Raw genomic sequence first — 12,766 nt, 5'->3', positions numbered from 1 at the left:
ACAGCAATTGAAAGACAGGCATCTTGTGATTCCAGACAATATTTCCGATTTATTAAATGTTTTACAGCGAAAACAAAATGTAGCGTTATATTAGCATAGCCACAATAGCCAGAAACACTTGGGCGCCGACGACCAGTTCACATGCACGACAGATATTAGAAATAGCATCATAAAATGTTTCTTACTTTTGGTGATCTTCCGTCAGAATGTTGGACAAGGTGTCCTTTGTCCAGAACAGTCGTTGTTTGGATCTGGAACGGCAAATTTCCCTCTTCATTTAGCATGGGCACTTGCCAAGTGCTACAGATCTCTCCAACGTCAACAAAGTCAGAGAACGGAACACGGCAAAACTCCCGAAAAAATTTCAATAATCTGATTAAACTATATTGAAAAAACATACGTTACGATGATATGGTCACATGTATCAAATAAAATCTAAGACGGAGATGTTAGTCGTCCATAACGAGAGCAAAACTGAAGGCAAATCCATGTCCTCTTTCGCGCGCTCCAGAAACAGGAAATGGACGGTCACGTCATACAAAGACCTTTAATTCCACCTCAGACCAAGATAAACACTAAATTTTTTCTCTCACCGCCTCTTGACAACCAGGGGAAGGTGTATGAAGTGTACGTAGACTCTTACGTATCAAGCCCATGTATAGGCAGGCAGTTGAACAGAGCATCGATTTCTGACATTCCACTTCCTGGTCAGGAAATGTGCTGCAGAATGAGTTCTGTTTCACTCAGAGAAATAATTCAAACGGTTTTAGAAACTAGAGAGTGTTTTCTATCCAATAGTAATAATAATATGCATATTGTACGAGCAAGAATTGAGTACGAGGCCGTTTGAAATGGGCACGATTTAACTGGCTACTCAATACTGCCCCTTGCAGCCATAACAGGTTTAAGAACAAATTCTTAGTTACAATGACGGCCTACCCCGGCCAAACCCTAACCCAGACGACGCTGCCCTATGGGACTCCCAATCACGGCCGGTTGTGACACAGCCTGGAATCGAACCAGGGTCTGTGTGACGCCTCTAGCACTGAGATGCAGTGCCTTAGGCCACTCGGGAGTGGTCTGACCAGGTGAGCCAGTTAAGAATATATGGGACCAGGCAGCTGTAATGCAGTGATAAACAATGTGTGCACTCAACAATCTAATCTGTAGAAAATAACATGGACTCCAAAGGCCATTCATTAAAGGTAGACTCGGTGAAATGACGTTGCCATGAGCAGCACCGCAGATATTCCGATAAGCATGATGCAAAACTTCTCACACAGTCACACAGAGTATCTGTGCGTGTGCAGGGGTTTGCTTCATGCTGCTACAACGTGCTAGCTACCGGACCGAAACAGTGGAGTGGTTTAGCCTCGCGCTTCATCGCTCTTAGTTGTTGTGGAAATTGACCCACTACTGCTATTTACCTTGTGCATCTGCGTCATCTCGCAGAGTCTACCTTTAATTTACCAATGTACAATGCTTCTCTCTCTTTCTCTCTCTCTCTTCCCTCCTCCCCTCCAGGCAGGGGAGTCTGTCCTCAGTGCTCTGGCAGGCTGTAAGATGCTGAGGGAGCTGTCTAAGCTGGAGAGTGAGACGGAGACCAAGCTCTCTATGAAGGTGCTGGCCCAGAAGTTTGAGAACTTGGCCCTTGGTGGGTGAGCCTTATCCTGGCTGTGTGTTTGTACTGTGAGGATGTCAATGTAGTGGTTATCAACTCTGTTATGCATACCGTTAGCAGCTTGTATTTTCTGAGTGAAGGTTACCCCATAATGCCTTGTAGCAGTTCCGCATCAGACCACAAGGGACCACCTGTTCTGAAAGTCTGCTGGATGGCATCCCAGTCTGGGACCATTTGCAATACTTTCACACCTTTAAGATGAGGACTGAAGCAAACATATCCAGACTTCAAATGGGAAACTTAATTTGAAAACCTGTGACCTGTTTCTTCTCTCTTTAGAAGTCTTCAGTGAGTGAGTGTTAACCCTTTAATCATCTCTGTAGACGTGTTCAGTGAGTGCTACCAGAGCAGTGAAAGACGCTCCTTCACCCTCCTTATAAGGAAGTCTCCGGTGTGGGGCGGAGCTACCTGTCTGCAGATGGCTACTGCAGCTGACGCTCGCCTCTTCTTCAGCCATGACGGCGTGCAGGTCCGTACTAAACCCAGGGGTCAGGGGTCAAGGTGTGTGTGTGTGTAGCTGAATCCCTTCCCCTCGCCCCTCTGTCTTCCATTTGCGCATTCACACACGCCTCCTCCATATGCACACAGCAAATTCTTCAGTAAAAAAAAAGAGGCTTAGTTGTTGCATTCATTCATTTTCAGTTCTATGGACTTCACCAAGTGAGATCCTAATCGAATATGTTATCATAAAGTAGGCCTTATTTTGAGGGCCTAGTTTTACACTAATTTAGGGGCCTGAAACTCATACACATCACTTTGAACCAAAACCACACCTGTCATTATCACATTTCCCAGCATCCTCTGTGCAGGTTGATTTTTAGAATTGTTTGTTTCAATATGTAAACTACCGTTCAAAAGTTTGGGGTCACTTAGAAATGTCCTTGTTTTTGAAAGGAAATACAATTTTGGGTCCATTAAAATAACATCAAATTGATCAGAAATACAGTCTAGACATTGTTAATGTTGTAAATTACTATTGTAGCTGGAAACGGCTGATTTTTTATGTAATATCTACATAGGTGTACAGAGGCCCATTATCAGCAACCATCACTCCTGTGTTCCAATGACACGTTGTGTTACCTAATCCAAGTTTATAATTTTAAAAGGCTAATTGATCATTAGAAAACCCTTTTGCAATTATGTTAGCACAGCTGAAAACTGTTGTGCTAATTAAAGAAGCAATAAAACTGGCCTTTTTTAGACTAGTTGAGTATCTGGAGCATCATCATTTGTGGGTTTGATTACAGGCTCATAATGGCTAGAAACAAAGAACTTCTGAAACTCGTCAGTCTATTCTTGTTCTGAGAAATGAAGGCTATTTCTTGCGAGAAATTGCCAAGAAACTGAAGATATGGTACAACGCTGTGTACTACTCCCTTCACAGAACAGAGCAAGCTGGCTCTAACCAGATTAGAAAGAGGAGTGGGAGGCCCAGGTGCACAACTCAGCAAGAGGACAAGTGCATTAGAGTGTATAGTTTTAGAAATAAACGCTTCACAAGTCCTCAACTGGCAGCTTCATTAAATAGTACCCGCAAAACACCAGTCTCAACATCAACAGTGAAGAGGTGACTCCGGGATGCTGGCCTTCAAGGCAGAGTTGCAAAGAAAAAGCCATATCTCAGACTGGCCAATAAAAATAAAATATTAAGATGGGCAAAAGAACACAGACACTGGACAGAGGAACTCTGCCTAGAAGGCCAGCATCCTGGAGTCGCCTCTTCAAGGACATTTCTAAGTGACCCCAGACTTTTGAACGGTAGTGTATGTTTGTGCTTGTACATTGATTTATTGAGTAATTAATTAATCTTATGCTACTGAAATATAAATTACATTTTCTAAATTAATACCATATGTTTCTTGGACTTATTGCACCCATTACTGAAATTGGTTGTTCCAATTTAGATGCTTTAGGTTGTCTCATAGCTTAGTCTTCCTTACCTTTGCAGTCATTCTGAATACAGGTTGCGGGTGATTAAAAATGCCAGATATTGGCTATCCCCACATTGGCTGGATTCCAATAGGAATGTTACATCACCTTGCAAGAGAATCTCGTTTCTCATGGTCTGAGAGTCCTTTAGGTGCCTTTTGGCAAACTCCAAGTGGGCTGTCATGTGCCTTTTACTGAGGAGTGGTTTCCGTCTGGCCACTCTACCATAAAGGCCTAATTGGTGGAGTGCTGCAGAGATGGTTGCCCTTCTTGAAGGTTCTCCCATCTCTACAGAGGAACTCTAGAGCTCTGTCAGAGTAACTATCGGGTTCTTAATGACAGATTTCTTGATTTATCTGAGAGGAACTGTATTTTAGGAAGTGGCAATGCTGTTGCTATGGCGTCTCAAGAGGGACAAACAGTAATATTGCCTATTTTTTCAAATTTTTCAAGCGAAGGTCTTTTAAGGCAGTATGTGAAGCACAGACATTCGCCTTGCCTAGCCAAGTTCTGCTAAGAGGAAACTGAACCTAGTTCGCAGAGCCTTAACTTCTTATGGCTGCAAGCCCGACGTCGGTACACTTATGACAACAGCCAGCTCAAGTGCAGGGCGCAAAATTCAAAAGATATCTTTTAGAAATATTTAACTTTCACACATTAACAAGTCCAATACAGCATATGAAAGGTACACATCTTGTGAATCCAGCCAACATGTCCGATTTTTAAAATGTTTTACAGCGAAAACACCACGTATATTTATGTTAGCTCACCACCAAATACAAAAAAGGACAGACATTTTTCACAGCACAGGTAGCATGCACAAAACCAACCTAACTAACCAAGAACCAACCAAACTAACCAAGAAACAACTTCATCAGATGACAGTCTTATAACATGTTATTCAATAAATCTATGTTTTGTTCGAAAAATGTGCATATTTGAGCTATAAATCAGTTTTACATTGCAGCTACCATCACATCTACCGTCAGAAATGGCACCGAAGCAGCCAGAGTAATTACAGACACCAACGTCAAATACCTAAATACTCATCATAAAACATTTCTGAAAAATACATGGTGTACAGCAAATGAAAGACAGGCATCTTGTGATTCCAGACAATATTTCCGATTTCTTAAGTGTTTTACAGCGAAAACACAATATAGCATTATATTAGCTTACCACAATAGCCAGAAACACAAGCCATTCCCCAGCAGCAAAAGTTAGCGATCGTAACAAACCAGCAAAAGATATATAATTTTTGACTAACCTTGATAAGCTTCATCAGATGACAGTCCTATAACATCAGGTTATACATACACTTATGTTTTGTTCGAAAATGTGCATATTTAGAGCTGAAATCAGTGGTTATACATTGTGCTAACGTAGCATCTTTTTCCCACAACGTCCAGATATTTTTCTGACACCCACATATTCTGACCAAATAACTATTCATAAACATTACTAAAAAATACATGTTGTATAGGAAATGATAGATACACTAGTTCTTAATGCAATCGCCTTGTTAGAATTCTAAAAATAACTTCATTACGACATCCAGCTTAGTTATAGCGAGAGAGTGCCCAAAATCTGGGCGCAAACGACTATTTCACGTTCGACAGATATATGAAATAGCATCATAAAATGGGTCCTACTTTTGACGATCTTCCATCAGAATGTTGTACAAGGGGTCCTTTGTCCAGAACAATCGTTGTTTGGATTTAGAATGTCCTCTTCTCCAGTCAATTAGCACGGAAAGCTAGCAAAGTGGCGCGAAGCTCTCCTTCCTGAACAAAGGCACACAACGCAACACGCCTAACGTCCCGAAAAAATGTCAATAATCTAACAAAACTATTTTGAAAAAACATACTTTACGATGATATTGTCACATGTATCAAATAAAATCAAAGCCGGAGATATTAGTCGTCCATAACGACAGCTTATCAGAAGGCAAATCCAGGTCCCTTCACGCGCTCTCCAGAAAACAGGAAACTGGTGACACGTCATACAAAGAGCATTCATTCGACCCCAGATCAAGTTATTCACCCCATTTCTTCTCTCACTGCCTGTCGACATCTAGTGGAAGACGTATGAAGTGCATGTATACTGATATATATGAAGGGCATTTATAGGCAGGCCCTAGAACACAGCATCGATTTCAGATTTTCCACTTCCTGTCAGGAAGTTTGCTGCCAAATGAGTTCTGTTTTACTCACAGATATAATTCAAACGGTTTTAGAAACTAGAGAGTGTTTTCTATCCAATAGTAATAATAATATGCATATTGTACGAGCAAGAATTGAGTACGAGGCCATTTGAAATGGGCACCTTTTATCCGGCTACTCAATACTGCCCCTGCAGCCCAAACAGGTTAACTCTGCTTCTACCTCTTCCTCTGGCAGTCTCTGCTGTCTCAGATATGGTGGGGAGACATGGAGAGGAGCACGAAGGTCTGGAAACTGGTCCTCGCTTTCTTCTTACCCCCCCTCATCTACACCAACCTCATCACTTTCAGGTTAGTGGCTACCTGTGTCTGTCTGACAATTTCCAATCCATTAAGCTTTCCTTATGTTCCTTATGCAGTGCGTACATAGAAATAATTGGAATAATACGGAAAAGATTGACCGGTGCTGAAGGGAAAAAAGTTGATTCGGGAAAATGTCCAATACGTGATGCGCTGCTTATTTTCTTCACTCGGTACGATAGTATCATTCTAAATTTCTGCTTTTTCACTATCAGCCAATCTTCTCTTGTATCAATCCAATTTTCAATATGTGGAATGTTAGAGAAATTGGAAGGATACAGAGAAGATGGTGATGAAGGAAAGTTTCCTCACTCTGCGCCTCTGTCTGTCAGTCGGTCAGGTCTCTCTCTCTCTCTCTCTTTCAGGGAACAGGAGGAGGAGGGGAAGTCGGAGGAGGTGACTCATGGTCGGAACACAGACAGTCTGGATGGAGGAGATGCCACTGTGTTTTCTCTCGCCGACATCATGCAAACGTAAACATGCACGCACGCACGCACACACACACACACACACACACACACACACACACACACACACACACACACACACACACACACACACACACACACACACACACACACACACACACACACACACAGTAATTATTCTCATTATTTTCCTCACAGGGAAGAGGATGCTGAGGAATATGCTGCTTTAAGGGCCAAACGGAAAGGTGCCTCCAATCCCAAGAGGCCCTTCATACTGCTGCGCTGGAGGGAGTTCTGGTTTGCGCCCGTCACCTCGTTCCTGGGCAACGTGCTGATGTACTTCCTGTTCCTCTCCCTGTTTGCTTACATCCTATTGGTGGACTTCAAGCCCCCGCCCCCTCACGGCCCGTCCACCTTAGAGTTTGTTCTCTACTTCTGGGTCTTCACCATGGTCTGTGAGGAGATTCGACAGGTAGGACGCATCATACGAACACACACACACACACACACACACACACACAATTGACAGGTAAGAACATATAAATTCATATTAATGACCATCCTCTCTCGCAGACGTTCTTTGTGGGCAGCAACACTGTATATCAGAGGATGAGTCTCTACATCCAGGACATGTGGAATAAGTGTGACATCTTGGCTATCTCACTCTTTGCCCTGGGCATGTGCTGCAGGTGTGTATATTTCATATTTATATGTGTATATGTGTCTGTGTGTTGATGTATATGGACTGTACACTCAGTGGCCAGTTTATTAGGTTACACCCATCTAGTATCGGGTCGCACCCCCTTTTGCCTTAGACAACCTGAATTATTCGGGGCATGGCGTTCAATCATTGCTCAGTTGGCATCAAGGGATGTAACGTGTGCCAGAAAAACATTCGCCACACCAGTACACCGCCGCCACCAGCCTGTACCGTTGACACCAGGAAAGATGGGGCCATGAACTAATGCTGCTTACTCCAAATCCTGACTCTGCCATCAGCAAGACGCAACAGGAACCAGGATTTGTCAGTTCAGGCAATGTTTTTCCACTCCTCAATTGTCCAGTGTTGGTGATTGTGTGCCCACTAGAGCCGTTTCTTCTTGTTTTTAGCTGATAGGAGTGAAACGCGGTGTGGTCGTCTGCTGTAATAGTCCCTTTGTGACAAGTATCGACGAGTTGTGCATTCCGAGATGCCATTCTGCACACCACTGTTGTTCTGCCCCGTTATTTGTCTGTTCTGTTTGTGGCCTATCTGCTAGCTTGCACGATTCTCCTTCGATCTCTCTCATCAATGAGCTGTTGTCGCCCATAGGACTGCGGCTGACTGGATTTTTTTTGTTTGTCGCACCATTCTCAGTAAACAGTGAAAAGCCCAGGAGGCCGGCCGTTTCTAGAGATACTCGATCCGGCGCGCCTGGCACCGGCAGTCATGCCCAGCTCATAGTCGCTTAGGTCACTCGTTTTCCCCATTCTAATGTTCAATCGAACAGTAACTGAATGCCTCAATGCCTGTCTGCCTGCTTTATATAGCAAGCCACGGCCACGTGACTTGCTGTCTGTAGGAGTGATCCATTTTTGTGTACCTAATAAACGGGCCACTGACTGTATATGAGTGTGTGTATGTCTATCTTTGTGAGTGTGTGACCCTGTGACTATAACCAGGTGTTTGTTGTGTGTTCTAGAATGTTCCCTTGGTCCTATGAGTTTGGCCGTGCTGTGTTTGCTGTGGACTACATGGTGTTTACCCTTCGTCTCATCCACATCTTCGCCATCCACAAACAGCTGGGACCAAAGATCATCATTGTCGGCAACATGGTGAGTGATTCTTTTAAGTATTTGTGATGATGATGAAGGTCTTTGTCGACTGAAACATGATCTTGTGATGAAGACTGTGTATACATTTCAAATGCTGGCTATACTGAGTGTACAAAACATTAAGAATACCTGCCTAATATCGAGTTGCACCCTCAAGGCTCAAAAATCCTTCTTTAACCTGCCTCCTCCCCTTCATCTACACTGATTGAAGTGGATTTAACAGGTGACATCAATAAGGGATCATAGCTTTCACCTGGTCAGTGTATGTCATGGAAAGAGCAGGTGTTCATAATGTTTTGTACACTGTGTGTATAAACACACTCGTGTTGTGTGGTAAGGTAAGCTAACGACTGACGATATCTACTCCTTTTGAAGTATTTTAAAAGGAGAGTCTGTATTAAAGTCTATGAGTCGACATCATTTAGGTCTGTGAAAACGTCCTTTAGTGTTATTTCAATGTTACCAATAATTTTCCTAATCCTCTGTTCCTCTTCCTGATTGGTAGATGAAGGACATATTCTTCTTCCTCTTCTTCCTGGCGGTGTGGCTCATGGCCTACGGCGTAGCCAATCAGGCGCTGCTCTACTCCTATGACCCCCGTCCCAATTGGATCTTTCGCAGAGTATTCTACAGGCCATACCTACACATATTTGGACAGATCCCCATACACGAAATGGATGGTGCGTCAATGTTTGTGTACGAATGTGTTTATTCATGTGAAGGTGTCTGTGTGTGTACTTGAAACCTACAGCAATAGTATATAACTGTCTCTCTCTGTTCTTTCACCCCTCTTCCTTTTGTATCCCCTCCTAATCTCTTACCCCAACCACTGGCCAATCTACCCTCTTTGCCTATCCATTTCAAATGTTGACTTTTCTCTTCACATCCGTCCCTCTGGTTTATGCCATCTATACTGAACAAAAATATAAACACAACATGTAAAATATTGGTCCCATGTTTCATGAGCTGAATTAAATGATCCCAGAAATGTTCAATTTTTTTCCACAATTTGTTTACATCCCTGTTAGTGAGCATTTCTCCTTTGCCAAGATAATCCATCCACCTAACAGATGTAGCATATCAAGAAGCTGATTAACCTGTTACGGCTGGGGGTGCCGCTAGCGGAAAGTTTCGACAACATCCGGTGAAATTGCAGAGCGCGAAATTCAAAATAAATTATTAGAAATATTTAACTTTCATACAATCACAAGTGCAATACACCAAATTAAAGCTTTACTTCTTGTTAATCCAGCCACCGTGTCAGATTTCAAAAAGGCTTTACGGCGAAAGCAAACCATGCTATTATCTGAGGACAGCCCCCCATCAAACAAACACATGACAATCATATTTCAACCCGCCAGGCGCGACACAAAATTCAGAAATAACGATATAATCCATGCCTTACCTTTTGAAGAGCTTCTTCTGTTGGCACTCCAATATGTCCCATAAACATCACAAATGGTCCTTTTGTTCGATTAATTCCGTCGTTATATCTCCAAAATGTCAATTTATTTGGCGCGTTTGATTCAGAAAAACACCTGTTCCAACTTGCCCAAAATGACCACAAAATATCTAAGTTACCTGTAAACTTTGTCCAAACATTTCAATCAACTTTCCTAATCCTACTTTAGGTATTTTAAAACGTAAATAATCGAAGAGGTTTTAAACAGCATGATCATTACACAGGTGCACCTTGTGATGGGGACAATTAAAGGCCACTCTGAAATGTGCAGTTTTGTCACACCACACAATGCCACCGATGTCTCAAGTTTTGAGGGAGTGTGCAATTGGCATGCTGACTGCAGGAATGTCTACCAGAGCTGCCAAAGAATGAAATGTTAATTTATCTACCATAAGCCGCCTCCGTCTTTTTAGAGAATTTGTCAGTACGTCCAACCGGCCTCACAACCGCAGACCACATGTAACTACACCACCCCAGGACCTCCACATCTGGCTTCTTCACCTGCGGAATCGTCTGAGACCAGCCACCCAGACAGCTGATGAAACGGAGGCGTATTTCTGTCTGTAATAAAGCCATTTTGTGGCTCACTTTGATTGGCTGGGCCTTGCTCCCTAGTGGGTGGGCCAGTCTCCAAAATTGGTGGGCCTATGCTGCCCGAGGCCCACTCATGACTGCGCCCCTGCCCAGTCATCTGAAATCCATAGATTAGGGCCTAATGAATTCATTTCAATTGACTGATTTCCTTATATGAACTGTAACTCAGTAAAATCATTGAAATTGTTGCATGTTACGTTTATATTTTTGTTCAGTATATTTCGAATCCTCACTCTCTCCCCCCTTCTCTCTCTACATCCCCCCTTTTCTCCCTGTCTCTCTGTCCGTAGCTGATAAACTGGAGGAGGGGATACAGTGCACCAATAACGCAACCCTGATCGGGGCGGGGGCAGAGCCCTGCATGAGTACCTACGCCAACTGGCTGGTGGTCATCCTACTGGTCATCTACCTGTTGGTCACCAACATCCTCCTGGTCAATCTGCTCATCGCCATGTTCAGGTAACGTACCTTCTCGCTCTGTTCCTCTTTCACCCTCTGTTCTTCTTTTTCTCTCTCTCTCTTTTACTCACTCTCTGTCCCGGTTTCACTTTCTGTCCCTCTTTCCCATCTAGCACCCCCCTCCATATCCCTGTTTCACTCGCTTTGTGTTCCCCTCAACAGATCATCACTTATTCAATAGGCCCCTCTAATCCGTGGGCTGATTTCCTCTTATCTAGTTCCTCACTGTGTCTTGACTAGTGTTGTTTATTGTCTCAGAACCTCTGATGTGATAAATTATAGCTAATTCGATTTAATTTAATTCAATCAATTTGATTGAAGGTGTGTATATAGTGTCTTATTTGACACTATCATTGCGTGTTATCAAAATGCCAAATGTTTTTCTGACTCTGCTTTTATTTGTGCCCAAAACGTCAATAACCAAAAAATATAATAAAACCAATACACAGTGCCTTTGGAAAGTATTCCGATCCCTTGACTTTTTCAAAATGTTCTTACATTACAGCCTTTTTCTAAAATGGATTAAATATTTTAAAAAGAGTCCGCAATCTACACACAAAACCTAATAATGACAAAGCGAAAAGAGGTTTTTAGAAATGTTTGCAAATGTATCAAAAATAAAACACGTACCTTATTTACATAAGTATTCAGACCCTTTGCTATTAGACTTGAAATTAAACTCAGCTGCATCCAGTTTCCATTGATTATCCTTGATGTTTCTACAACTTGATTGCAGTCCACCTGTAGTAAATTCAACTGATTGGACATGATTTTGAAAGGCACACACCTGTCCGTATAAGGTCCCACAGTGGACAGTGCATGCCAAAGCAAAAACCAAGCCATGAGGTTGAAGGAATTGTCTGTAGAGCTCCAAGATAGGATTGTGTGGAGGCACAGATCAAGGGAAGGTTACCAACAATGTTCTACAGCATTGAACACAGTGGCCTCCCTCATTCTTAAATGGAAGAAGTTTGAAACCACCAAGAATCTTCCGAGAACTGATCACCAGGCCAATCTGAGCAATCAGGGGAGAAGGGCCTTGGTCAGGGAGTTGACCAAGAATCAGATGGTCACTCTGACAGCACTCTAGAGTTCCTCTGTGGAGATGGGAGAACCTTCCAGAAGGACAACCATCTCTGCAGCACTCTACCAATCAGGCCTTTATGGTAGAGTGGTCAGACGGAAACCACTCCTCAGTAAAAGGTACGACAGCCCGCTTGGAGTTTGTCAAAAGGGACCTAAAGACTCTCAGACCATGAGAAACAAGATTCTCTGGTCTGATGAAACCAAGATTGAACTCTTTGGCCTGAATGCCAAGCGTTACATCTGGAGGAAACCTGGCACCATCCCTACGGTGAAGCATGGTGGTGGCAGCATCATGTTTTGGGGATATTTTCAGCGGCAGGGACTGGGAGACCAGTCAGGATCGTGGGAAAGATGAACGGAGCAAAGTAGAGAGATCCTTGATTAAAACCTGCTCCAGGCGATCAGGACCTGAAACTGGGGCAAAGGTTCACCTTCCAACAGGACAACGACCCTAAGCACACAGCCAAGACTACGCAGGAGTGGCTTCGGGACAATTCTCTGAATGTCCTTGAGTGGCCCGGACTTGAACCCGATCAAATATCTCTGGAGAGACCTGAAAATAGTTGTGCAGTAACGCTCCCCGTCCAACCTGACAGAGCTTGAGAGGATCTGCAGAGAAGAATGGGAGAAACTCCCCAAATACAGGTCTGCCAAGCTTGTAGCGTCATATGCAAGAAGACTCAAGGCTTTAATCGCTACCAAGGTGCTTCAACAAAGTACTGAGTTAAGGGTCTGAATACCTATGTAAATGTGAGATTTCAGTTTTTTTTAAATCTTTTTTTTTTTCTTCT

General features: G+C 43.1%; 1 protein-coding gene across 2 annotated transcripts in view; it reads left to right on the top strand.

Moving 5' to 3' along the window:
* LOC120032868 (transient receptor potential cation channel subfamily M member 4-like) overlaps positions 1–12,766 on the top strand; it is a 65,896-nt gene that overhangs the window by 35,565 nt on the left and 17,565 nt on the right. For both annotated transcript variants that reach the window (XM_038979095.1, XM_038979086.1), the window contains exons 14-22: positions 1,525–1,654; positions 2,005–2,150; positions 6,010–6,122; positions 6,497–6,604; positions 6,758–7,031; positions 7,133–7,248; positions 8,242–8,374; positions 8,880–9,054; positions 10,721–10,889. In XM_038979095.1, the coding sequence (XP_038835023.1) occupies positions 1,525–1,654; positions 2,005–2,150; positions 6,010–6,122; positions 6,497–6,604; positions 6,758–7,031; positions 7,133–7,248; positions 8,242–8,374; positions 8,880–9,054; positions 10,721–10,889 (1,364 nt within the window). The remainder of the gene's footprint in view (positions 1–1,524; positions 1,655–2,004; positions 2,151–6,009; positions 6,123–6,496; positions 6,605–6,757; positions 7,032–7,132; positions 7,249–8,241; positions 8,375–8,879; positions 9,055–10,720; positions 10,890–12,766) is intronic.

This window comes from Salvelinus namaycush, chromosome 3 (assembly GCF_016432855.1).
Source record: "Salvelinus namaycush isolate Seneca chromosome 3, SaNama_1.0, whole genome shotgun sequence".
Classification (NCBI taxonomy): Eukaryota; Metazoa; Chordata; class Actinopteri; order Salmoniformes; family Salmonidae; genus Salvelinus; species Salvelinus namaycush.
Note: the sequence above shows the minus strand (reverse complement) of the source record. Positions and strands in the feature narration are given on the sequence as shown.